Source organism: Camelus bactrianus, chromosome 10, assembly GCF_048773025.1.
Source record: "Camelus bactrianus isolate YW-2024 breed Bactrian camel chromosome 10, ASM4877302v1, whole genome shotgun sequence".
Taxonomy (NCBI): domain Eukaryota; kingdom Metazoa; phylum Chordata; class Mammalia; order Artiodactyla; family Camelidae; genus Camelus; species Camelus bactrianus.
Genome location: NC_133548.1, coordinates 35,159,195 through 35,184,012, shown reverse-complemented (window position 1 = coordinate 35,184,012; position 24,818 = coordinate 35,159,195). Strand labels below are relative to the sequence as shown.

The 24,818-nt window shown below is 36.4% G+C and overlaps 2 protein-coding genes across 4 annotated transcripts in view; one reads left to right on the top strand and one right to left on the bottom strand.

Moving 5' to 3' along the window:
• LOC105076579 (L-lactate dehydrogenase C chain) overlaps positions 1-24,097 on the top strand; it is a 71,904-nt gene extending 47,807 nt beyond the window's left edge. Inside the window, exon 7 of one of the 3 annotated variants that reach the window (XM_074372267.1) lies at positions 23,966-24,097. In XM_074372267.1, coding sequence (XP_074228368.1) covers positions 23,966-23,975 — 10 coding nt within the window. In that variant the 3' untranslated portion in view covers positions 23,976-24,097. Of the gene's footprint in view, positions 1-964; positions 1,285-23,965 lie in introns of those variants that run through there. The other 2 variants (XM_045523764.2, XM_074372266.1) reach the window with 2 other exon arrangements.
• TSG101 (tumor susceptibility 101) overlaps positions 2,443-24,818 on the bottom strand; it is a 37,353-nt gene continuing 14,977 nt past the window's right edge. Inside the window, exons 5-10 of the mRNA XM_074372264.1 lie at positions 21,731-21,857; positions 18,285-18,351; positions 14,564-14,655; positions 5,549-5,751; positions 4,075-4,314; positions 2,443-2,789 (exon numbers count right to left, since the gene is read on the bottom strand). Of these exons, the coding sequence (XP_074228365.1) occupies positions 2,700-2,789; positions 4,075-4,314; positions 5,549-5,751; positions 14,564-14,655; positions 18,285-18,351; positions 21,731-21,857 (819 nt within the window). The 3' untranslated portion in view covers positions 2,443-2,699. The remainder of the gene's footprint in view (positions 2,790-4,074; positions 4,315-5,548; positions 5,752-14,563; positions 14,656-18,284; positions 18,352-21,730; positions 21,858-24,818) is intronic.

Sequence of the window (24,818 nt, the reverse complement as noted above, 5' to 3'; positions counted from 1 at the left end):
ATTTCTTCTGAGGACAGTGTTTATGTGATGATTAAAAGAAAGGATATACTTCTTGGGGTGTTGCCCTATCTGTAGCTGATTTAATGGAAAGTATTTTGAAGAATCTTAGGAGTGCATCCAGTTTCTACCATTAAGGTAGGGTGTTCATGTTTGAAAAATTAACATCAACATAAAACAGGAGTAAGAGCATTTATGGGGGATAATTTTTGAAGCTTATCTTGTGGAAGCACCTGTCTTTCTCACCTGTTCTTTGTTGCTGATAGAGACAGAGAAAGGAGTGGGTGGTAGTGGTGGAAGAAACCTATCTTTATAGACCTTTGCCCTGGCCTAGTATGGTATTTCTTATTACATTCAATTAGATAAAATTAAGTCTTATTGCATCTTTATTATTTAACTGAGTGAACTAGCTCTGTATCTGTCTAGTAACGCTGGGAACCACTGTGGGAAGGTCTTGCTACATTTTGAGTTGTTCTCTAACAGTTCCAACTAGGTCCAATGAAGAAACCTAAGAAAGCAGCACTGGTCAGAAAAGTATGAGCAGTTAGTCTCCTGGGGAGGGGGAAACTGGGGCCTGATCCCTCTGCTAGTCTGAATGGGAGAAGGTAAAGCAAAATGGAATTAAATCACCAGGAATAAAGTAATAGGGATTTTGAAGTGGTTTGGGGGCAAGGAGATAGGAAAAGGAGCATGGGTCCCAGCAAACATGGCAAGAGGTCAGAGCTTATGTGGAAAGATGGCTGATGAATTTGAATAGTAAATATGTCTAATCATCTGTTTTAATGTTCGCCCAGTGTGGATTGGGTGCCCCTGAGGAAACACAGCTGTCACCCACATTTGGGTGACATGGCAATCAACGTGTTACTGTTGTGTTCTATCTTGTGTGGTCTGTTTTTCTGCCACAGTTCATGCTACAAATCTGTTTGTTTACTCATTCACCCAGCTACTGTTGTTTCTCAAATTGCAGGCCTTTGTTAGAAGAAAGAAAAAGGAGTCATTTTTAAGTCTTTACTTTCAGGGCCTCTGTGGAATAAATGAACACTATTCCTTTGTGTTCCTTGTATCCTGGGAGAGAATGAAATCACCTGAACTCATAAAGGTAAAGCTGACCCCTGAAGAGGAGGCCCGTTTGAAAAAGGGTGCAGAAACACTTTGGAAAGTTCAGAAGGAGCTCAAGCTTTAAAGTTGCTTAAAACTACCATTCTGAATTACCATAAAAGAGATAGTAGTTACAGGATTACATACGTCAAACTTCTGAATTAATTTGAATTCCTGTAAGTTGGAAAAAGGGGGAGACTGACTACTTTATTTAGCTCTTCAGCTCTTTTATTCAGCATCCAAATGTTGGATGATACTTATTTTTTATAGTTCCCAAGTGACTGATCAAAGAAGGTGTTCTGGTGCCTCTAATGTCCCAGTGCTTGCCTTTTATATTATATATGTTAAGTTGCCATCTAGTCAAAAAGGATGTATGATGTGTGTTTATTGTATTTAGAAATTCTGATTCTTTTCATCAAGCATATGCTAATTGTTTCGTTCAGGCTGGCTGATACCTATGTTCATTTATATGCTATAAAAAAGCTGTAACTTGCCCTACCATGTAAAAATAAAAGTATGTATATACAAAAATAACTTATTTAAATGTTAACTTTAATCCTAACACTAAACATTAAACCTTGCTAGTTTTTATTCTGATAATTTTTACAAGTAGATTTTAATTTTTTAAGAAAATATCTAAACTGTATGAACTCTTCAGTGATGAGTGGGACCAAATTGGTCTTTCTTCTCTTGGAAGAAGTACAGAGTAGGCTGCCTGGCCCACTAAATATCTTAAAACATCTCAAATTAGAATGTTAATTCCTTTATACCTCGTGAACCTTCTAGCTGTCTCATTTTGACAGAGAAAATTCTGTTCTACTAGATGAGCTCTACAGGACATGTGGATCACTGGGTGGCCACAATCTTGGCTATTGAATCATTCATCAGGAAGACTGACTTCAAATGACAATAAATGCAGGAAGGCAGTGTACACTGTACCTTCCTCAATTGTGGCCAAACCATCTTGCCTAGTTAACACAAATTCTCAGGTGTGTAGCTGGGCACTTGCCACTCTGTTCCTTTCTTCTTGACGTAAACAGTTATGGTTCTGCGAGGCCTAGAAAGGAAACAAATCCAGGCAGGAACTCGTAGGAGGGTACCACCCAGGACAGATTTTTTCCACAGAAAAAGTCACTCAAATCCCTCAATTTCAAATATTTGAAAATTTTTAGATTTCTATGTGGTATTATATCCTGTATTGAGTAAAATTCATTTTAGATGCTATAAGATAAATAATGCTAAATTTCAACTCACAGTGGATACTACTATGCTTTACTAAATTAGAAGCCGAGCTTCTTATTAAGGTTTCATATAATTTTCTTAAAGATGTTCAATAAAGAAGAGAAATATTATGCAACAAATTTTATTTAGCATAGTCAGTCCCAACATTCAGCACAAAAAGAGTTTACAGAGGATAGAAAGTGCATTAATAAAAGCCAGTCTTTACCAAAAGAAAAGAGAAAATATATTATTGATTCAAAATATTTTACACTTGAATGATAAACTGCAATAACTTATTCTGGGCACCTACTGATAAAAGAGAAAGGAAAAGAAGAAAAGAACTGTTTTGAGAAGAGCTCAATCTCCAGCTGATGTGAGAGAAGTCAGTAGAGGTCACTGAGACCGGCAGTCTTTCTTGCTTTTTGCATTAGTGCCCTCAGCTGGAACTGTTTACGGGACAGAAGACGTACATGCTGTGAGGGGGAAAATTTTTCAACAGTTTAGACCGGCTCTGATCCAGGCCCAGGCATGAACTATCAGACAGTTTGTAACCTAGATGGCATCTAAGAACCCTAAATCATATCAACTTTCTTTTGGAACCAATACTTCATTACACGTGGCTTTTTCAACTCACTAGATTGATGCTGGCAGGCTGTATTAAGGAAAGTAGTCTTCTAAGAACCTACCAAGGCCTTCTTCCCAGGGAAAGCACCACACTGCAGGACCTGGCTCAGGAGTTCAAGCTACATCTTGAGACAACCAAGATGCCAGGGAAATTTGTACTGTGATCCTAACAAAAGTTACAAAAAACTCTGATAACTATGACTGTTTGTCCCTACTTGTCTAAAAAAGCGGAAAGGGCAGGGATGATAGCACAAGGCCAGCTTTGTCCGCTGCCTAACAAACGGCACACCTCTCTTGCCTCTCCACGTGTGTCCTTCCCTAGGCTGTGCCACCCAAGCAGGGGGCCGTGTATACGAAGGGAGTACTCTCTTGAGTCCCAGCTATTCCTGTGCTTGTACCAGGTCCAAAAGTGCTTTAGCCACTCGCTCACGGAGAGTCAGGCAAGATCAGCAAGCAACCTGACCAGCCAGCCTCGCAAGTACACTGAAGCATCAGCAGTGGCTGGACTGAACATCCAAAGGGTGGCTGCTATTATTTCCAAGACCATGCTCTTCATGACCCAGCAGAGAGCAGTAGCCAAAGCTGGCTTACAGCTCTTCATGTCTGTACAATAACATTAAGCCTGGACTAGCCTTCATTCAGAAGGGTTCTAGTACCAGCATGGCAAGCCCAATACTTTGCAGGGCTGTTTGAGCTGGGGAAATAGGTCTCAAGTTATGCAAGTCGAAGAAAAGTAATGGGGGGTGGGGGGAGTTGGGGAACCAACAGGGTGCGGCAGTCAGTGATTTCAGTTTAGATGGTGTGACCTGAAAGAATCAATGGAAATCTGATTGTGCCTTGTGGCCCACTAAGGCCCAGTAAGATGGAAGAATTACATTTAGCTTGATGCTGCCTTGCAGGGTAGGGAACTGCAGCCACTGTCCCACTTTTCTTCCCTTACTCAGATGATCCTCAGCCTTCTTGGTAGGTGAGAAGACACCGCTCACAGCCACTTACCTCACTTGCTTTCTTTTGGGAAGACAGAATTTTAACTTATCTCCTACAGAGAAACCCTCTTGAGTTATGGTTTTCAGACAGGCCAGCATCTCTAAAACAAGTTCCAAAATCCTAGAAAGCAGAATGAGGAAGACATACCTTCAGGAAGACGTCCAGGTCTATTACTCCCCGCCTCAAGGCTTCTCCCAAGTAAAAGATAGTGTCTTCAATAGCATTTTCTTCTGCATACAGATTTAGGATCTGTTTGTAAAGTGGGGCTGTGGGAATGATAACTTCATCAATATCATTGTTTTCAGATTGATTTTCCATTTTCTCCAGAGCAGAACTGAGTTCTTCATCCTTCTTTCTCAAAAGTTCTATATTTTTATCAACCTCAGCCTGAAAACAGAACAGTCCAAGCATGATGAATTGTACATTGTTATCTGCTTGTCAGACATCTACAACTCAAGTTCAGAGAAACAGACTTGCTAATAAAACAACGCTTAAACAATTCATGGATGAGAGTTCATGTTTCAAATATAACACACTGCTCAAAGTTAGAGGAAAACATGTGCTCTAACATGCTGAGTGAAAACAGCTGAGCACTTCTGATGGCAGTGATAAACTTGTCACTTATAAGTGACAAATGATATTGCAAACTAAGCCATGAGACAAGATACTTTTCAGCCAGAGGTTCCTTAACATGAAAATCATAAAAGAGATCCTTCTTTCAAAACAAGTGGGCACCTGCCTCAGAGGAATAACTTCCCCCCAGCCTATACAGAGGATTCAACGCATAGAACTCCAAACACTTGAACTTTAGTCACAAGATACAGCAGGTGGTGGCTGCAGGCTCTGAACCGTACTGGTGTCACTTTCCTGAACTTTTGAAAATAGCTGGCTACTGCAGAGCTCACTTTACACACTAGAACCATTTTGTTAGATTAATGTGTACATACAAACCACTTTCCCCAACGCCCTTAAACATTCAGTAACTCTACCCTTTCATCAAAAATGCACCTTTACTGGAATAAATTCTTCCTCATGGAAATGAAGAGCGATGCTAGTGCTCAGATTGTGCTAGTGCCTCTACTTGGTCATTCAAAAGAAGTCATAGGGCTGACTTACACTGATAAAAATGTGAGAAAGCTTACAAGCTGAAAGTTGTATACTCTATGGATTATTAAGTTAGAAGGACTCACTGAAGATACTTTAAATATAGTTCAAACAACGTTTGGAGACAAAAAAGAACTGACCCTTAGGCTTGCACCCAAGGCCTGCACATTTTTATCACGGCTAGAGTTCTCTAAAATTCTTATTTCCTAGTAACTATCTGGTAACATCAAGCACTTAAAACAGTCTTCCTTTGGGTAAAACATTATTCCTCAGGGTGAAGGTGCAAGCAAAAATCCTCTAAATACATCCACTTAACAATCAAAGACCACATTGTAAACACAGTCTCCATTTTTAAACAAAGCTCCAGAGGAGCTATGTTCAAATGCCCAAAAGACATGTATAATTTTCTGAATTCTTTAACTATTCCCACAATGTTCAGGGTAAACAAAGTACATATAGACACTTGCCATGGCTACAATTCAATCTAAATAATGCAACTATTCAATGAGTTACTTACTACTTCTTGATCTAAACGTGTAACCATCTCTTCCAGTTTCTGGTGACCTTTTTTCAGGTCTTCCTCTGTTCGTTTCAAGGCATTGAGCTCCGCCTGGGCACGATCCATTTCCTCCTTCATCCGCCATCTCAGTTTGTCACTGACTGCTGAGATGAGAGAGGCTCGGATGGTGTCCTCACTGATTGTGCCGTCCCTACTGGGACCTGCAGGAGAAAAAGGGCAAAAACACTTCCTCCTTCTGTTCTTTTCACAGAAACCATCACAAAATAGAACAAAATATAAGCCAACATTTTCAAAGTAGGAGGAAAGAAAAATTTTATGTTACATGTCACAACTTCATAAAAAATAACTTTAATCTGAGTCGATTCAGAAATACTTTCCCTGCAAGAGATTACTATTAACCCATATTTAACCACTTTCTCAGTTTACAGTGCAAAACAACATTTTCTCAAGGCAGAGGCTATGTCCCTAAAGATTACAATTATTCTTAAATCGCCAACAAATGAGACAAGTTTATACCAAGGAAAGATTCAGGTCAAGTCCATTCTCAGGCTTTACTGCTAACCTGAAGGAGACAGGAACCTAGAGAAGAGGCCAGTAAGAAGACTGAGAATGGGCAGTTTCCCTGAAGTACAGCTTAACACGGCTTCCCTTCTGTAAGACTTTTACTCCTTTATCCTCTACCAAAAGAACAGGAAAGAACAGATAAGCAAAATTCTCTTCTGTTAAACTTCTGTTTATTCTCAGATTCTTTACTATTCTCTCTCAGATGTACCTTCTTAATCAGTGTCTTACTTAATTTCCTTGCACATTTCAGATCAAATAAACTTACCCCTCAGATATCTCCTTCGAAAGGCCCTCCCTTTAACATAAGTATGGATACTCTTTATGACTATCAGTGTTCTTCAGTTAGGGTCCTAAATCAGCAAAAGTATAAATGGTATTTTGATTTTTAATTATGTTTGATGATATTTGATACCATGTGGGGAATGATATTTAAACTTTATTGCTTACAATGAATAAAGAATGATTACAGACTAACAAAGTATCACTTCCACTTTGAGCTGAAAATTTTTATCACCTTGACATTGAGTTCTACTTACCAGGGGTAAAAACCCTTCAAGTCAGTTTGTAAAACTGTACCCTAAGTCTCACCACTTATGTTCCTGTCTACTATATAGGCCCCTTTCTGGTCCCAAGCAAGGTGCCTTCCTGCTATCAAGCAAAGTACCCTTTTTCTAAAAACTGCACCATCCAAACTACACCACAACCAGCACTAGACATGCTCTGCAGTGTCCCATCTGATCACAATTCTTGTTATTCTATACACTCGTCTGGTCACTCTACTGTTTAGTATTTGATTAGTAAAGTTGTTTTCTCTCAGAAGCTGGTCCACACCCCGGATACACTTCATGCTTTTCTGGGGTTTTGTAAATGACACTGGGAGACCTTGGCATTCTCAGGTGTCATAGGTGTCGAAAGAGTCAAAGTCTAAAGTTCTGGGGTTTTTTTCCCCCTCTTCTTCTTGTTTCCACCACAGAAGAACTTATGTTTTTTCTGACTTGGGTTCTGCCCTTCTTGCAAGTGAAAATGGGTAAAGACAGTATCTCCCACGGCCAGGTATTCCTGAGGAGTGTCCTTTGTCCATCTGCCCTAAGCACTGCTTTGTATGTGCTGAAGGGAAGAGCTCAATATCAGACTCTCAGTGTTCACTCCTTCTCCCACTAAAGGTCTCCCGCTTTCATGCTAGAAACCTCCTGCTGAGGAGAGCCCAAACAGTAGCCATCCTCCAGCATCTACACAGAGGCAATTAATACTTCTGGTTGACTTTGAACATACGAATCTATACAATATATAGTTTCCAGGATTCACTTCTGATCTTACAGAAATATGTCAGCTATTTATTTTATATTTCTAAGAAGCAAAACTATTAACTTACAGACAGTGTGTCCTTTTGGAATTCAGAGCTGTAAAGCAAGAGGGCAACAACTTGTCTCCTATGAAAACTGAGGTCTTGTTTTGCACATCCCTGGCCTCTTAATACTGGATTTTTCCAAAGTGTTCTCATCAATTTACCAGCTGCTGCATCTCCTCCAGGCTCATTTGCCTCAAATTTTCTTACCGTTTTCCTCTCTGACAACCTCTTTATTCACATCCTCCTGTACAGACACGAAGATGACTCCAGCAACCTCCCCAAATTCACCAATTCATATCTCCACTCATTCCTTTTCGTACCTTTGACTTCTCTTTCTACCACTCCTGCTCCCAGTGAACATCACTCAAGTCCCAACTCCTTGCCCATCTCTTATATTCCAGTATACAGGCTGCCTGCCTGAGAGGTGGCCTCTCTTTCTGTCAGATCACCAGGACTTCTAATTCTAAAGGCCTCACCTGCCACACCCTAACCCAATCCTCAATCCTTCTGATATTTCTTAAAGCCCTAAGCCCTCTTTTGCCATCTTCCCACAAAGGCAAAACTCTTCAGAACATCTTTAAAGATTAAAACCACCAGATGGGAGTCTTCCACTCTTTTCTCCCATTCTGCTTTGGAACAAGAATCCTAACTCCTTTAATTATATGCCTGACTCCTCACCATTCAAAAGCACTCACCTCCCTTTCTCAGCAAGACAACTTGCTTTCCTCTCAGTATGACTTAAAGACTTACCTGTTTATTTGGACAAAATTTAGGGTAAATCAAAATCTCTAGTTTCTTACATTGTACTAATTTATTAAGTCCTAGATGAGAACAAAAAGGGCTAACTTCTGTAACAATTTAGAATTTTGTGCGTAACGTGTAAGTGTATGTGTGAGCGTGTGTATGCAGGTTGCAGGTATATGTGTAGAAATGTATTCTGCCACATCAACAGAAATGTGGTATTTTGCTGCATCAACAGAAATAGAAGTGGGTTTTTAGGTTCTGGAGGCTTACTCAACTGAAGTAATTTTTATAACTATCTCTGTTAATTCTCAAAGCCATTAAAAATCAAAACTTAATTTAAATTTAATTATGGACTAAACCCATTAAAAAAAAGAAGAATTTTGTGCCCAAAGGGTGATTTGCAAAACAATGGGTAGTGAAGATGGTGTATCATTAAGTAACCATTTTATAAGTTTGTATTAACAATAGGAATTTTAAAACTTGTTTCAAATAAGAATTTGTGTTATTACATCTTATATGAAATTTTGTCATGGTTCCTGTAAGATAGGACAATCCTTCTCCCAGAGATTGAGGACCCAAATGATATGGTTAGACATTTAAATACGTGGTCAATCATACGCAGCAGTTTAAAGTGTCCCATTTATCTGTGTAGATGTCATCTGAACTAATACAAGCTAAAGGGTCTTTTTATAACTAGTCTGGATTTTTCACACACAAACACATCAAACAACTTTGCTGAAATTATTACATTAAAATGGATCAAGTTATACTGATGTTAAATTTTCAAATCCCTATTTTGAAAAACACCTTTAAATCCTGGAATTTACATTCTGTTTCGCTTATAAAATACATTAAGGCAAATGCTACCATACAGCATCGAATAAGACCTTCCAAATAAGTCTCCAGCTAAAGCCATTAATACTCAAAACGGGAACCAAGCTGAGGCACAGTCGCCTGGCTTTCTATAAAGGTCACAGTTCACCTGAGGCGGCTAGAAATGCCAAGATTAGACCTAGTCCTCTCCTCGATCACACACAGACCTTATTATACAGTATATCTGAACATTTTGAATCCATCTACTTTCTAAAAAGAAAAGACAAATTGTAATTAAGATCTGAAATATGAACGCCAAGAAAAGAAACACCCAGATTAAAGTTCAAAATTGAATGCATCACGACACTTTAAGAGAATGTTTATAACAAATAAGAAAAAAGATTTGGTAGAATATTCTTTTCTTCTTCTTGATCACATTTCAAACAAAAAATCTTTTTCCTCAAACGTCTTAAGAAATTTTAATATTCTTTATATCTGCTATAATGAGCCTTGGAGTAATAAGAGTTTGTGGCAAACTGCCATCCCTCAAGCCCTCACACACTGACCTTTACCCAGATAGAGTCAGATTTCAGAAGTGCCCTTCTACAATTCCAGATTAGCAATAATTGAAAAGGTAACACAGATTTTGAGAAACAATCCTAAGCAAAACTTCATTTAAATGTCAGATAGGATCCAATCACTAAACTTAATCCTCAGGAAATAAGACAATTTTTCTACTATTATGAAACCAATACTCTACCTAGTGGATCTGATAATTCAATGAATAATTTAGGCCAGTTATCTTCAAAGTGCACTGATATATATATACTACCTGGTTTAAAACCATCTTTAAACACTTGAAGGTAATCAGTTATATTTATCTCCTAACAGTACTTAACTAATGGTCACTACTTCCTATGACTCAAAAGGAGCTCATTTATATTAGAGAATGCATGGTAACCCCAAATAAAAATACAAAATAACTAACAATGACTTTTCTGAGCTCACCTCTAACCAGCAAAAGTAAATCACTTGCCCCCTACAGCATTTTTACTTCCTGATGTTACCTGCTCAAGACTCACATAATGGTCTTTGACCTGGCATTTGTGCTACAGAGAAAACTGTGGAGCCTAAGCAATCCAAAATGGAAGCTTACTGACCATCTGCTGAGAAACTGGGTCAAGCCCATGTGGATCACTATCAAGCCCATGTTACTTGCATTTATAATAAAAAAAAAAAATTGGTCAATCTCTGAAGTAGAAACATTTCAAACAACTATATGAGCAAAGTCATTCTGATGCGTGCTATTAAGCACAAACCAGGTAAATTCATTAAGCCGCTTACAAAAGGCTTTTATTTGTAGTCTATGAATATGTAAACTTATAATACTTCTGTCCAGGCCCTGCACAGGCTATGGAACTTTCTTCCAAAGAAATCAGGGGACCTCAATTTATCTTTTAAACACTATTAGAGCAATATTCTTTTTTTTTAATTGAAGTACAGTCAATTACAATGTGTCAATTTCTGGTGTACCACACAATGTCCCAGTCATGCATATATGTACATATATTCATTTTCGTATTTTTTTCATTAAAAGGTCATTACAAGATATTGAACATAGTTCTCTGTGCTAAAAAGAAACTTTTTAAAAAATCTATTTTTATATATAGTGGCTAACATTTGTAAATCTCAAACTCCCAAATTTATCCCTTTCCATCCCCTTTCCCTGGTAACCATCAGATTGTTTACTAAGTCTATGAGTCTGGTTCTTTTTTGTAAATCAGTTCATAGTGTCTTTTTTTTTTAAGATTCCACATATGAGTGATATCATATGGTATTTTTCTTTCTCTCTCTGGCTTACTTCACTTAGAATGATGATCTCTAGGTCCATCCATGTTGCTGCAAATGGCATTATTTTATTCTTTTTTATGGCAGAGTAGAGCGATACTCTTTATTTAAACTCTATAAAGTTTCTATAACCACAATCAATGAGAAAAAACCCTCACCAGGTTTACACTTAAAAATAAACACAGAAGGAGGGAGGGGTATAGCTCAAGCAGTAGAGTGCATGCTTAGAATGCACGAGGTTCTGGGTTCAATCCCCAGTACCTCCTCCAAAAATAAATAAACAAACTTAATTATTTCCCCTTGCCAAAAATAAAAGAAAGAAAGAAAAACACACAACACAAAGACAGATTTAAATTAATTTACATAACAATTTAAGTCCTCCAAACTGGCGGTTAAGTATAGACCTTTTTAAACAGGATACCAAAGGAGTAACTACCATAAAAGATGAAAGATGCTACTGGTGAGCGTAAGCACAAAGGTCAATTAATATGAAGGACAGTAGAATTCCATCCTTAAAAAATGGGACAGAATCAAAGTCATTCCCTGAAATTATTTTGTGGAAAAGAATAATTTAAGAATCTACAATGTTAAAGAACAAAACTGGAGGTATCATACTCCCTGATTTCAAACTACATTACAAAGCTTCAGTAGTCAAACTGTACGGTACTGGCGTAAAAACAGGCACACAGATCAATGGAACTATTCAGAGCCCAGAAATAGACCCATACTTACATGGTCAATTAATCTATGACAAAGGAGACAAGAATATAAAACAAGGAAAAGACAGCCTCTTCAATAAATGGTGCTGGGAAACTGGACAGCATGAAAAAGAATTAAGACTACCACCTCACACTTAATATACAAAAATAAACTCAAAATGGATTAAACTTAAACTAAAATATTTGATTTTAAATATACCATTTTCCCCATATTCATTTTTTTTGATGTATGGATATCATCTATTCTAAGCTATAAAATGCTTCATACCTATTGTATTGAAATGAGTTAACATATAAATATCTTCAGAAATTGAGGTCCTCTACAAATCAAATACTATCATCTGAATGAGAAACAGAGTGACAAATAGCACTATTCCCATTTTATTGATGCCTGAGCCAAAATGGAGATCTCAAGAAGATTTAGTGTGCTTTGTTTATGGATTAAAGATCTCCCATCGTCAGGTTTCTAACTCAAGCATTCAAATTACGTTGCAGAAAAGGAGCTATATTACAGTAAGGGTTAGAATATTTTTAAAAAACAAAACCACTGCCATTAGAATCTCAATAAATAGAATGTATCAAAGACAAAAGCAGCCAAAGAAAATGCTCTTTTGGGGAGGTATTTACGACAGATCTCACGATGGTTACAATTTATCAGAAAATGTTAACAGAAGAATACACTTCACAAGATTCTGCATTCATTCAGATACTCAGCAAAATATTCAGATGAACTTCTATGTATCAAACACTGTTCTAGATGTTGGGTATGTGTGTGTATGTGTGGGAGGCTGGTGATGGTGGGAGTAGCCTGAGCAGGGTAGGCCTGACTGCTCCATTCAAAGGAAACAGGCAGTGGACAAATCCTAAGACAGAAGAGCAGCAGGAGATGAGGTCAGAGAAATAACAGAGGGAAGAAAGCAGGGTCACATGGAACCTTCCAAGCCTCAGGAATTTGGACTGAACTCTGAGTGAAATGGGAAAATACTAGAAAGTTTTATGCAGAGAAGCAATATAATTTATTTATGTTTTAACAGTATCATTCTGGCTGTTGTGTTAAAAATTGATGCAGGGGTCCAAGGAAAGAAGAGAAAACTTTTAGGAGACTTTTGAAGTAAATTAGATGAGAGAGATTGGTGAATTGGATCAACACTGGATATGCTCAGATTCTAGATATATTTTGAAGATAATAGGTTCTTATTTTATTTTACTTTTTGAGGGAGAAGTAATTAGGTTTGTTGGTTGGTTGGTTTGTTTTTAGAGGAAGTTCTAGGGGCTGAACCCAGGACCTCATGCATTCTAAGCATGTGCTCTAGCGCTTAAGTTATACCCTCCCCCACGAGGTAACAGGTTCTGATGAAGAATCAAGGATGATGCCAAAGTCAGAGTATTGAGTAAGTATCAGTGGAGGTGGGGAAGCAGGGTAGAAAGATTGAAAGTTTAATTTTGGTCACATTGAGTTTGAAATATCTATTAAATATCCAAGTGGAGATACTGAGAAGGCAGCTAGATAAAAGAATCTGGAATTTTGGAGAGAGGCATAAGCTGGAGACATAAATTTGGGAACTATGGACATAGAAATGGTATTTAAAGCTATGAGATTGGTAGATATCACCAGGAAGTGAACATAGAGAATGCGAAGGACAGAGCCAGGGGCATTCCAACATTAAGAAAAGGAGGGACCTATAAAGGAGACTGAGTATAAGTACCAGTGAGATAGGAGGGAAAACAAGTGAGTCTGGGGTCCTGGAAAACAACAAAGGAAAGTATTTCAAGGAGGGAGTAACCAACTGTGTCAGATACTGCTGACAGGCCACGTAAGTGGAGAATATTTAACTGGCCATTGAATTTAACACCATAAAGGTCAATGGTGACCTTGAGAAGCAGTTTTAGTGGAATGACATGAGGGAAATCCCAAATGGAGGGGTTCAAGGTGAAAGGAAGAAGAGGAATTGAAGATAATGAGTACAGACAATTGTTTCAAGGAGTTCTGCTGCAAAGGGGAATGGAAAAACAGAATAATGGTGGCAGGGAAAGTGAAATTAACAGGAGGATTTTTAAAGGTTATTTTAGGGCATATTTTTGTGTGCTGATGAGAGAAACCAAGTAGAGAACAAAAACTGATGAGGGGGGAAACTGCTGAAATGATGTCCTTGGGTAAACTAGAGAGCGATCTAGTGGGTAAAAGCAACTATAACTGATCTGCGGTAACAGGGAGAAAGCAGATATGGGAGCACAGGTGGTGGCAGACAGTCATGTAGGGGTGGGCGTCTGGAGAATTCTTGAATTGCTTTCATTTTCTCAGCTGAAGAAAATGACATTTCAAGTAGCTCTATTAACAAGCAACATAAAAAAGCAAGAACTACTGGTCCTCAATAATTTGTCTTACTTGATCCATTCCTATTTCCCAACGGTGCTTTCTTCTCCTAAAGATGCTCATCTGTTTTCACACATAACCAGGCTAGGAAAACCTAAGTATCATTTTCAGTTCAACACGTGTAAGGTTCACCAATAAAAACATGTGACACACAAGAAAGAGTAGTAAGAGTCAATCAAATTTATTTTTATGCCCTGGTATAAGGCTCATTTATATGATGATAAATCACTTTAAGTTTTAAATTATAGCACATTGATGATCAAGAATTTTGGCTCCAAAAAGAAAGAGTATTCTAACATTTCATATGTAAAAGTAAGATTGTTGGATTTAAGGGTACAAATTTGTAATGAGTGGTAAATAAATAAGCCATAGAGATCTAATGCACAGGATATAGCAATAATACTGTATGATAATTATGTCATAAATACTGCTACAATGCAATCATATTACAATATATAAATGTATCAAAGTAACACACCATATCCCTCTCTTAAACATGTTACATGTCAAACTTACCCAATAAAAAACAAAAATGCACTTCTCACAACAGGAGACTTTTGACTTTCCTTATGTGGAAAAATATAATTTTGTAGGGTACTTACCAACAGTGGTCACAGGAGGCTGGGAAGGGTATTGGGAACTTGTTGTGACAGGATACTGACCACCAGGTGGGTAAGGACAGCCTGGATAACCACTAAGAAAAGAACAGAAAACATTAAATGTTAAGATGACCCAACACTATAGTATCTTTAAGAACCTCATTCAGGAAGCTAAGCTTGACAGTTTGTTGTTTTACTAGTTAATGATTTTACAGTTTTTGAGCTACAGGTGTCTATTCAAGCAAAGTTCTATAGAAATTCCATTAATGACACTGGATTTACTCTTAAAGTAAATGATTAAAATACTTTTGCTTGGCCCTGGTTATTTGAGGGTCATCTTCACAGCAGAACAAAGCCACTAAGAGTCTTTTTCAGGGCAGTCCAATAGTATCAAAACTGGAAGCAATGAATATTTTGAGAACTTTTTTCCATTCTGATTTCACAGCATATAGGGAAATAATACTATTTAATTTTTACCTGTGATAACCATTTACCATTGATAACCTTTTCAAATATCTGATCTGAAAATACTCCTTTAAATAATTTTAAAAACTTTCCTTTCACTTTATGGAAAGTTTGTGTCATTCCTGTATTCATATCAGAGTCAGAAGGAACTTTACTTAGAAGTATTCTCCTCCAATCTCCTATCGAACACTGTTTTATAAATATCATTTACTGTATACCTGACAAATGGTCATCTTTCTCTACTGAACACTAACTTCATTTTGATATAGTAACGTCTAATTAACGGTCCTAAATTTGCATTCTGGAAGGTCACTTGCATATTTGAAGATGTCTAACACTTTCCCCTCAGTCTTCTCTTCTTCAGGTGAATTCTTTTTTCTTTTCTTTAATGGCGATACTGGGATTTAATCCAGAACCTCATGCATGCTAAGTACGCATCCTACCACTGAGCTATATCATCCTTCTCAGGTGAAATACTTTTAATTCCTTCAAACATTCTTCAAAGCCATGGTTTTCAGATCTAATCACTTTCCTCTGAATGATCTCTAGTTGGGCAATGTTTCTCTTCTAATGGAGAAGAAAAGTAAAACAGGATTATTACTAGCTACCTGTTACTCAAAACAATAAATTTTGATTAATCACATTTTAACTACAATTGTCAGATTTCTGACATTTATAATTCTGATCAACATGCCTCCTGGAGTCCATTAACATTACTGACTAAAAAGAGCCAGCCCAGAGCCCCAGAGCAAGAGCTCTGAGTTTATACTTAGTAACCCTTTTTTCAGGGTGGTACCTCAAAGATTCTCTCCTATTTGTACTAGTAGTTCACACTTCATAATTTGTCCCCAACAGAACTATTTTATATATAACTTGTTGAAGATTCAATGTAATCATGATACTTTTACCTATTAGTATAAAAGCAAAATAAGAAAAAAAAGCATTTCTGCTCCCAGAGGACACGAGCTGAAGGCTACTGCACAGTACTTTTATTCTAGTCTCTAGTGATCCATGCTGTAATGCTGCAAGGAAGCAATGTCAATCTTATTCAAATTTCTGAATCTACCTTTCTGAAGACTGGAATAAATTTGCTTTTCTTCTGGAGTTCCTACCATTTTGCATACTTTTTCCAAGACAATCATTGATTATGTTGCTGAATTTTTCAGTAAGGTGGTATAAAACTCTTCTAGGCCTACAGATACTAACTTCAGATAACTCCCTGTCTCTTCACTTAGTGTGCTTAATTTCTTCTTTATGGTTATTCTCTATGTTCACGGTTAATAATTTTTCTTGAGTAAAAAAGAAAACTTGTTTTTCTCTCAGTTATAAAATGTTATTACTGTTTGCTGCTCCCTCCACCACCAAACACTTACTTTTCTTCTCCAGGTCATCCTCATAAACCAGTTCCTTCATTTATGAAGCTACCTCCAAGCTCCCACTTCCAAATCACATGTGACCTCTCCTTTAAGGCTGTTCATTGCAGCACTTACCATTTCCTGTCTTTGCTGGTTATCAGAAACTGTTTCCTAATAGGACATGCTTGCTAGTGCACATAGCAAAACTGGAAAAACCATTCTTGACATACTTTTTAGTTTCCTTGTATACATGCTGCATGTGCTAAATAAAACTTTCAAAAGATCTTAAGATTTGAAAGACCTCACAGATCATCTAGCCCAACTTCCTAGAGCAAGAATAAATCCTCTCATATTCATTGTTTTAAAATAAAGATTCCTGGAGTGACTGATTTATTAATTCTCCTTTAGGACAAAGAGAAGAGAAAGAGGTTCTGAGGCTCTTCTGCCAAGACCTTTCATATGCAGAAAGATATAGATGGCATTTTGAATAGTTACCTTTAACAACTCATCAGCAAATTGTGAGATTAAAAGTTGTATTTCACACTCACAAAAAACCCATCAAATCTTTGAAAAACAGCTGCCTCAAAAGGGAACTTCTTACAAATAAGCTCACAAAAGGTACTTTTAAGGCTATATAAATGAGTAAGATTTACACTTTTATCAATATTTTTAAGCCTTCATTTTTATCTACAAGTTTCTTTTAAGTGGCTTTATTGTTCAGAAGTCCATTTCCTTACTGTGCTTCTAATAACCATTCCCTATATGCCCAAAGTTCCTTCTTACTAGCAATTTCCAAGGCTTATAATTTCAAGGCTTCAGACAGGATTCCATTTCTACAACTTAAATAGAAAATTGAGGGCCTCCAGAAACCTAAAACATATAGCCTGCTGATATATAACAACCATAGGGATCTTTCTCTATTGTCTCTGACATGTTCTATCTAGTCTCTGCTTACCAATCTAAGTGTGACAGAATGTTTACTACCTTATAAGCTAGTCCCTGAAAGTAAGAAAAGGCCCCAAAATAAATGTTTGCTAAATTTAACTTAAAAGATCCTGCATATGACATATGTACACATATATTTAGTTACAGCAGGTGTTCGGGAAATCTGGCTGCATTTATCTGCAAGAGTTCTATGAAGCTAACAAGAGTTAGCAGGGTTAAAATTCACTTGTTAATTCTTGTTAATTTTGAATAGCTGAAAATTTCATCTAGGTACCAAGTATATGCCAGTATTGCATTCTAAGTTAGCCCCAAGACTACCTTTGGAAAGTACTCCTAGATTATCACTGGGAAGAGTGCACATTTAAAACACAGGTGAATAATTATCTCTCACTGATTTTTCTAGTGTGTGTTATTCATAGACTAATTTCACTGTTAATTTAATTTACCTCTGTTATTATCCTATGGATAATAAAGGTTGGTAGTACATGTAGTCTATGAATGAATAAATATCACAGGGACAAGACTGACCCCATGTGAACCATTAATTCATTCCCTGTAATTTACAGAAAAGATCAGTTTTTTTAAATGGTATTAAAATATTCTTCTCTGTGGCTGAAGTCATAATTAGTATTCTGTTAACCTTTCAGCTATTTATACTGGATACACAAAGTTCTTAAAGGGAAGCAGCAAGAATATCAAGGTCTCCAAAACTAATAAGAATCATTGTCATTTCCCTACCCCTTTCCTCTCTGTAAACAGAATGGAGCTGCATTTCTCTGGAATGGAAAAAACTCCTTTTGAACTATGTACATATCATAAAATTTCACCAATAAATTGAGTTTTACCCTCTATTAAACTGCAACTAAATTTACTTTAATGCCCTAGTTAGCACCCATTACTTTTATTCTAGATCTAATAGAATTTCAAATACAACTATTCAAAAGATAATTTTTCATTACCTGGGATTGGGAGGGTAGCCAGATGGGTATGCAGAAATTCCACTCGGCATGCCTGGTATGTAGGAAGCTAAAAATAATTTTTAACATTTAAAAATAATATGCATAGTCCCAGATATAGAGGTTATCAATAAGACATACATCACCATCAAACCACAGCAAAATTTCATACAGCTGAAGAATCCAAATCTCAGTACAAAAATAAAACAAACACTCCACCCATATTAGTTCTTTACTGCAACTAATAAACACCTTCAAATCACATAACTCTAAAAGCATTAAACATGAGTTATGACAACACACATGACAATCCCAACAAGGAGTAACTGGCAAACAGGTCAACCTGGTCAGCTCTTCAAGCTCTCAAGGAGTCTATAACCTGAGACAGGAGCCAGTTCAATATGGAATTCAGAGGAAGGTAATTCTGCCCTCCTCTGGTCCAAGGTCAGCTTTTTAGAAAGTGACCTCTTTATTATATCTAAGAAATTTTTCGATATTTCTTTTAAGACTATGTTGACCGATTAGCACAGCTGGTTTTGTTGGCTTGATTGAGGACTTTAAAGGACTTCAAATTACTGTAATAAGTCCAATACAAAACTTATATTCAGCTAGACTGGTTAAAACAAAACAAACAAATCTTGGAAATACTAGGGGGAAAAAGATTCAAATCTAGCAAGCTTAAAGAATGCTTTATATACATTTTAAAGAGAACACTAATGACATAGAACTAGTCAGTGGTGCCAAGAGGCTAACCAAAATCAAGGAAGAAAAAGAGAAGAAGTTAACTTTGGCTTTATCTGGAAATGACTTGTGTGAGAATCAATTTATCCTCAGTGAAATTTTTCTCACTGAATACAATGATGAAATAGCCCTTAATCCAATAAATATTTTAGTGCCTTCATGTGACAGGCACCAGGAATTTGATTTAAAAAGAAAGAATTCCTGGCCTCAAGTTGCTTATAGTCTAGTGGGGGAGATAAACAAGCAAGGAGTGTTAAGTGCTATGACAGAGGAAGCAGAGTGCTATATATGGGATTATACAGGAAGTAGCTAATTTAAATGTAGGAGGTGGAGCGTAAACAAAAGTGATCTAGTAGATGAATGGTATAAAGGCTTGAAGGCAAAAGAGGTGCAACCTTCAAGAAATGAACTTTTAGAGCACATAATCCAAATGGGTGGCAGAAGTATGCTGGGCTCTGACCAAGGGTCTTCATCGGAACTGCTGAGCTTACATCTCCAAGTATCAGTGTTCTCTGTCTTCCTATTAGGATGAATTTATAGATGTCATAAGTAAATTTTTTTCTTAAGTATAATGAAGCTAAGATGATTTTCAATGCTATTTCAGAAAGGGAGAAAAACTCCCCAAATGTCACGATTGCAAGGTTCCATAAAACATTTTTTCTTCCCCAGGAGCAAAGCACAAAGTTGATCTTTATGAACATCAAAAGATGAGGTCACTAATTACGTGTCAGCAACATGTATAGTCAATTACTAGTTTCTTTCCCCATAATACTCTCACACACATAAAAACCACCAATTCATAGTTATAAGCAATTTCCTCATAATTATAAGCAATTTTCCTTTTCTAAGGTTCCAAAAAGCTACTAATTCAACCAAAGTCTTCAAATTTTGATTCTGGGAAACAAAAGTTATTTGAACCCAAGACTGGTAAGGAAGCAGATAATGAGGCAAAGTAATTTCAGAGCCAGAATAAAATGGAATACAGGTATGCATAATATACAGGGTTATTATAAGAATTAAATAAGAACTAATATGAAGTGTTTAGCTGTATCATAGTTCCCATTCAATAAATGTTGACTGTTACTGTTAGTCATCAAAAAATGAGGTTTGGCCATAACATTTTTTTAGTATGACTTATAGCTAGCTCAAAAGTCATCCTAAAACCAGGAGATCAAAAATGTTTATTATAATAATAATAAGAGGAAGAGGAATATAATTTCTCAACTAGGAGATAGTACTTGTTTAAGTATAGATCCAAATTTCTGGGCTATTCCTTGGTGTATGTGTGCAAAATGGAATTCAGACCTTCATTTCTTTGCAGTCATACCTGATCATAATAAATACTGTTTAAATGCATAAAAGTATTAAAACTGTAATGAATATAATAAATTAGTCTCTTTTAGTAATTTACTTATATTAGATCTAGATTGTTTAATGTGATTTATAGTGAGTGAGTGAAAAACTGAACTGTAATAGTGATCTCTTTAGTGTGGTCTCTTTCTAGAATGCTTCACTTCCAATGTCAATATAAAACTCAAAGAAACTTAGGAAGATTGTTGCTTAGGAGACTGTCTAAATTTCTGAAAGGTTACCTTTATCTTAAGTGGTAACTGGCTATGTTATTTGAGCAAATAAAAATAAATGATGAACTAGGAAATATTTGGCATTTCAAACTTAGATGAGCAAGATTATCTAATCTTGGATATTAAAGCCAAGATATTTTATTAAGATGACAACAAATTTCTGGTCCAAGAGAATCCCTAAATCTTTATTAAAATAGCTACTAAATGCTATAATCATGCTTATTCTGGGAAAGGAGGGAAAGAAAGGAAATGGATTCAGAAAATTCTTCCTGTTAAATTCCCATTCAACTTGTGAGTCAAGATGCTTCTCAAGACAGAACAAATTAAAAAGGAAAAGGATAATTTTCATCAGGAGAAAAATGAAAGCTCACATAATCTAATTTATAAGATACATAAGTTTGGTTAATTAACAATCTTAAAATTTATTTAAAAATCACAACTCAAAACACAAATCAATACAGGTTTTAGTAAAGTCAAAACAAGTTAAGTACAACCAACTCTCAATTATTTAGGGTGATTTTAAAGTATCAGTAAGAATTATTTTTTAAAAAACCAGAAATAACAGAAATAATGTATACCAATCAGGGGAGAACTGATATTGACTCCATGGCCCAACCTCTCTACTCAAAGTAAAATCATGAATTGGCTGTACTAAGGAGAAGAAAACTGAGAGCTAGATAGATGTCCATTGTGTATACCCAGAATAGCTGAACATGAATGATTTAGTTGATTTTATAATTGATTCTTATCTACAACACTGATTCTGGAGTTGCAAAGAAAAGGAGAGGGCAGATTGTCTTTCATGTTAATACCTACTTCCAAACTGATCAAATAAAGCTATTCCATGGCATGCATAATAAAAACAAAAATTCTAGCTCTCTTCCAGCATTCTTTCTCCGTTTTGGAATCCAGCACACCCATAGTTAGACTTCTACCCACAAACGAAAGCCCAAATGCCAGTCTTTGTTGGGAATCTGTACATGCAGATGTGGGGCCTCAGAATACCTCCAACAAATCCACTAACTTGAAAAGCTAAAATGCAAAGTGGAGTTATTAACAAAAACATTTTTACATGGTTTTCTTTTATTTCTATGAGTTTAAAAATCAAATCTCTATTCTACTTACTATTTGGTGGCCCTGTTGCCTGGTATGGTGGATAGGATGCTGAAATAGTAGGACGAGAGAAGACTGGAGGTTCATCTCCAAACACCACAATCATGACCTGAATAAGCCCCAACAAGTCTGACTGTGGCTAAAAACAGAAAACAAATTTAAGTCAGCTACAGATTTACCTTTTGGCAAAAATGAAAAATCTGGCTATTTCCTACCTGTTTTCAACTCAGCTTGATCATTTTCAAACATGAAAATTCTGTTTAATTAATTTAATAAAGGTGATTTTGACTTTTTATGTGTAGCAAGGTTTTTGCTTCATGCATATAAAAACAGCACTAGCCAAAGCAGTATGCTGAAAAATTCAGATATTACTGTTGTTCATTTGACACCATACAGCTAACCAAAACTTGTTATATTCCCAATGGATAAATTAAGTATCTGGCACAAACTCGGGGATGGATGTAAGCAGTAGTCACAAATATTATTTAAGGCCTTTAAAATAACAGTGCTACCTTGGAAACACATGTTCCCAGATTAATTTTTATTAAAGACAGTATTATGAACTCTGAAATTACAGATAGATTCCATTTTAGAAATCACTAGATTGTTGTTCACGATACTAAATGTTAAAGGATCCTTCCTTCAATACCACAGTTAGTAATAAAGTGCCTGTATCCCATAAAGGTTGCTAAACTTTTCTCTCAAGTATCTACTGATCACTAATTTAAGACAAACTATGCTAGGCAAAGTTGTTCAAGCTGGCTTATCTGATGGTTCCATTTTCAACCTTACTATATTTTGTGTATATCTCATCTCATATACTTCATTCATGAGTTCATTAGGTTCTGAAGGATTACTCAGTCATCTTGATCAGCTAATCTTCTTCATGACTTCCCCTTCTCCCAAAAGAAGAATTCACTAGCAGTTTTCAACTTTCCAAAGCACCAATTCTGTTCAATTCTGTCCCAGTGCATGAACAATGATAATAGATAACATTTCAGAAAGCTTCTTATGAAAGCTTGCTGATTTCCACTATCCCAATACCTTCTTATGTTTGTCTGTGAACTTATTTGCTAGGACTGGGAGTAAGCATGTACAGTATCTGTGTAGCACCAAGGAGTGTGGGCTGGAGATTGTGGCTGGTGTGGGGGGGAGGGTCACTATTGAGACCACGTTTTAATCTCTTGTTAACTGTTCAGTCCAACAGAACTCCCAACTAAATCACAACCTTATGCATTTTAAAAATTGAGATATAATTCACATATCGTAAAATTTAGCTTCTAAAGGTATTATAGTTCAGTGGGTTTTTTTCCATTACCACTATCTAATTCCAGAACATTTTTATCATCCCCAAAAGAAACCTGTACCCATTAGTAATCACTTCCAATTTCCCGTTCCCCCCCAGGCCTGGTAACCATTAATCTATTTTATCAATGGATTTGCTTATTCTGGACATTTCATATAAATGGAATCATATAATACGTGTCTGGTTTTTTTCACTTAGCATAATATTTTCAAGGTCCATTCATGTGGTAGTATAAATCGGTACTTCATTTATGCAGTCTTAGAACCATAGTTTTGTCAGGACAAGTTTTATTTAATTTAACATTCTACTTCTTTCATACTAAAGTCTTTGAAGGAAGAAAAATTAATCTAATCTTAACATCTATTTCCAGGCCTATTATAAAGCAATAGGTCATGAATATTTCAGAATGACAAATAACTAATTCAGAATGATACAGGACATGAAAAAAGTAGCAAGAATACTGCAGTTTACTTTAGCTCAAATGCCATATCTTTATAAAATTGCTTTCCTATTGAAAACTGCAAACTTGCTTTCTTTTCTATCCCTTTTTGTTTACATTTCCACAAGCAATGAAAAGGTAAGATTTTACATTCTAAGCAGAATGCGACACATGTTCAGGATCAGTGTAAGAACAGGATAAGCAGCAGCAGCCCTAACGTATGTTCTGTGTCATGCTAGACACTGCAGTAGCCTCCTGTGTGGCTTCTAGTCTTCCTTATTATGGCCGAGAATTTCTATAAAAGTTCACACTCCCCCTTTCATAATACAGAGGTGGTGCTGAGAATCAGTTACTTAGGATGGAAAGACATTTTCCAGTCCTCCTTGCAACTAGTTTTTAACCAATGGACCATAAGCAGCAGAGATTTAACTTCTAAGCCAAGGTAGGTAAGGAGGAGAGCACTCCTTCACCAGCCTCTCTTTGCTTGTCTTCCTTGATGCAGAGGACTCTGAAGTCCTGGGAGATGGTGGCACCATAAATTGGAAAAAGCCTGGGTCCCTGAAGCACCAAGTGGAGGAAAGCTGCCTGCCAACGAGGAACACTCCAGTGAACAATTATCAAGGCAAGAAATTTCCAGTGTTAAGTCTCTAGCATTTTGGGGTTTGTTTTAGGGCAGCTAGTGATTTTTAGTCAGAGAGCTAACTGATGTATTTCTCTAGTACACTTCAGACATTATACCTAATAATCATTGACTTTAATACCCACTCTTGTTCAAAAATCTAAAATGACTCCTGATTGCCTTTAAGGGACAAAGTCCTTAGCTAACAACTAGGATCTTCCATGATAGAGCCTCAAACACCAAATTTAGCTGACATTATGTCTTTTTTGTTAGATTTGTCGAATATTTCATACATACAGAAATGTATAAAACATATCTAACTTTAAAGCATAACAATATAGAAAATACTTGTGCAGCCATCATCCAGATTAAGAAACAAGACTGCCAGGAAATCTTAGAAGTCCCTGACTGCATGCCCCTCTGTCTACTCTTGAGGTAACCACTTCTCTGACGTAGGGGATAATCATTCTTTTCTTTACTTTAAACATATTACCTTATAAATGATTTTCTAAACAGTAAGTAAATTTGCCTGTTTCTGAATGTCATATGAATTAAACTGTACATTCTATTGAGACATGTTTCAGCAATGCTTGTAAGATACATTCCTGTTAAAGAGGACAGTTATAAATTCATTTATAATTTATTTAATTTATATTAATATAATTTTTATATTTAATTGCTGTATGGTGTTCCACTGAAAGAATATACAACTTCTTTATTCATTCTCCTGTTGTTA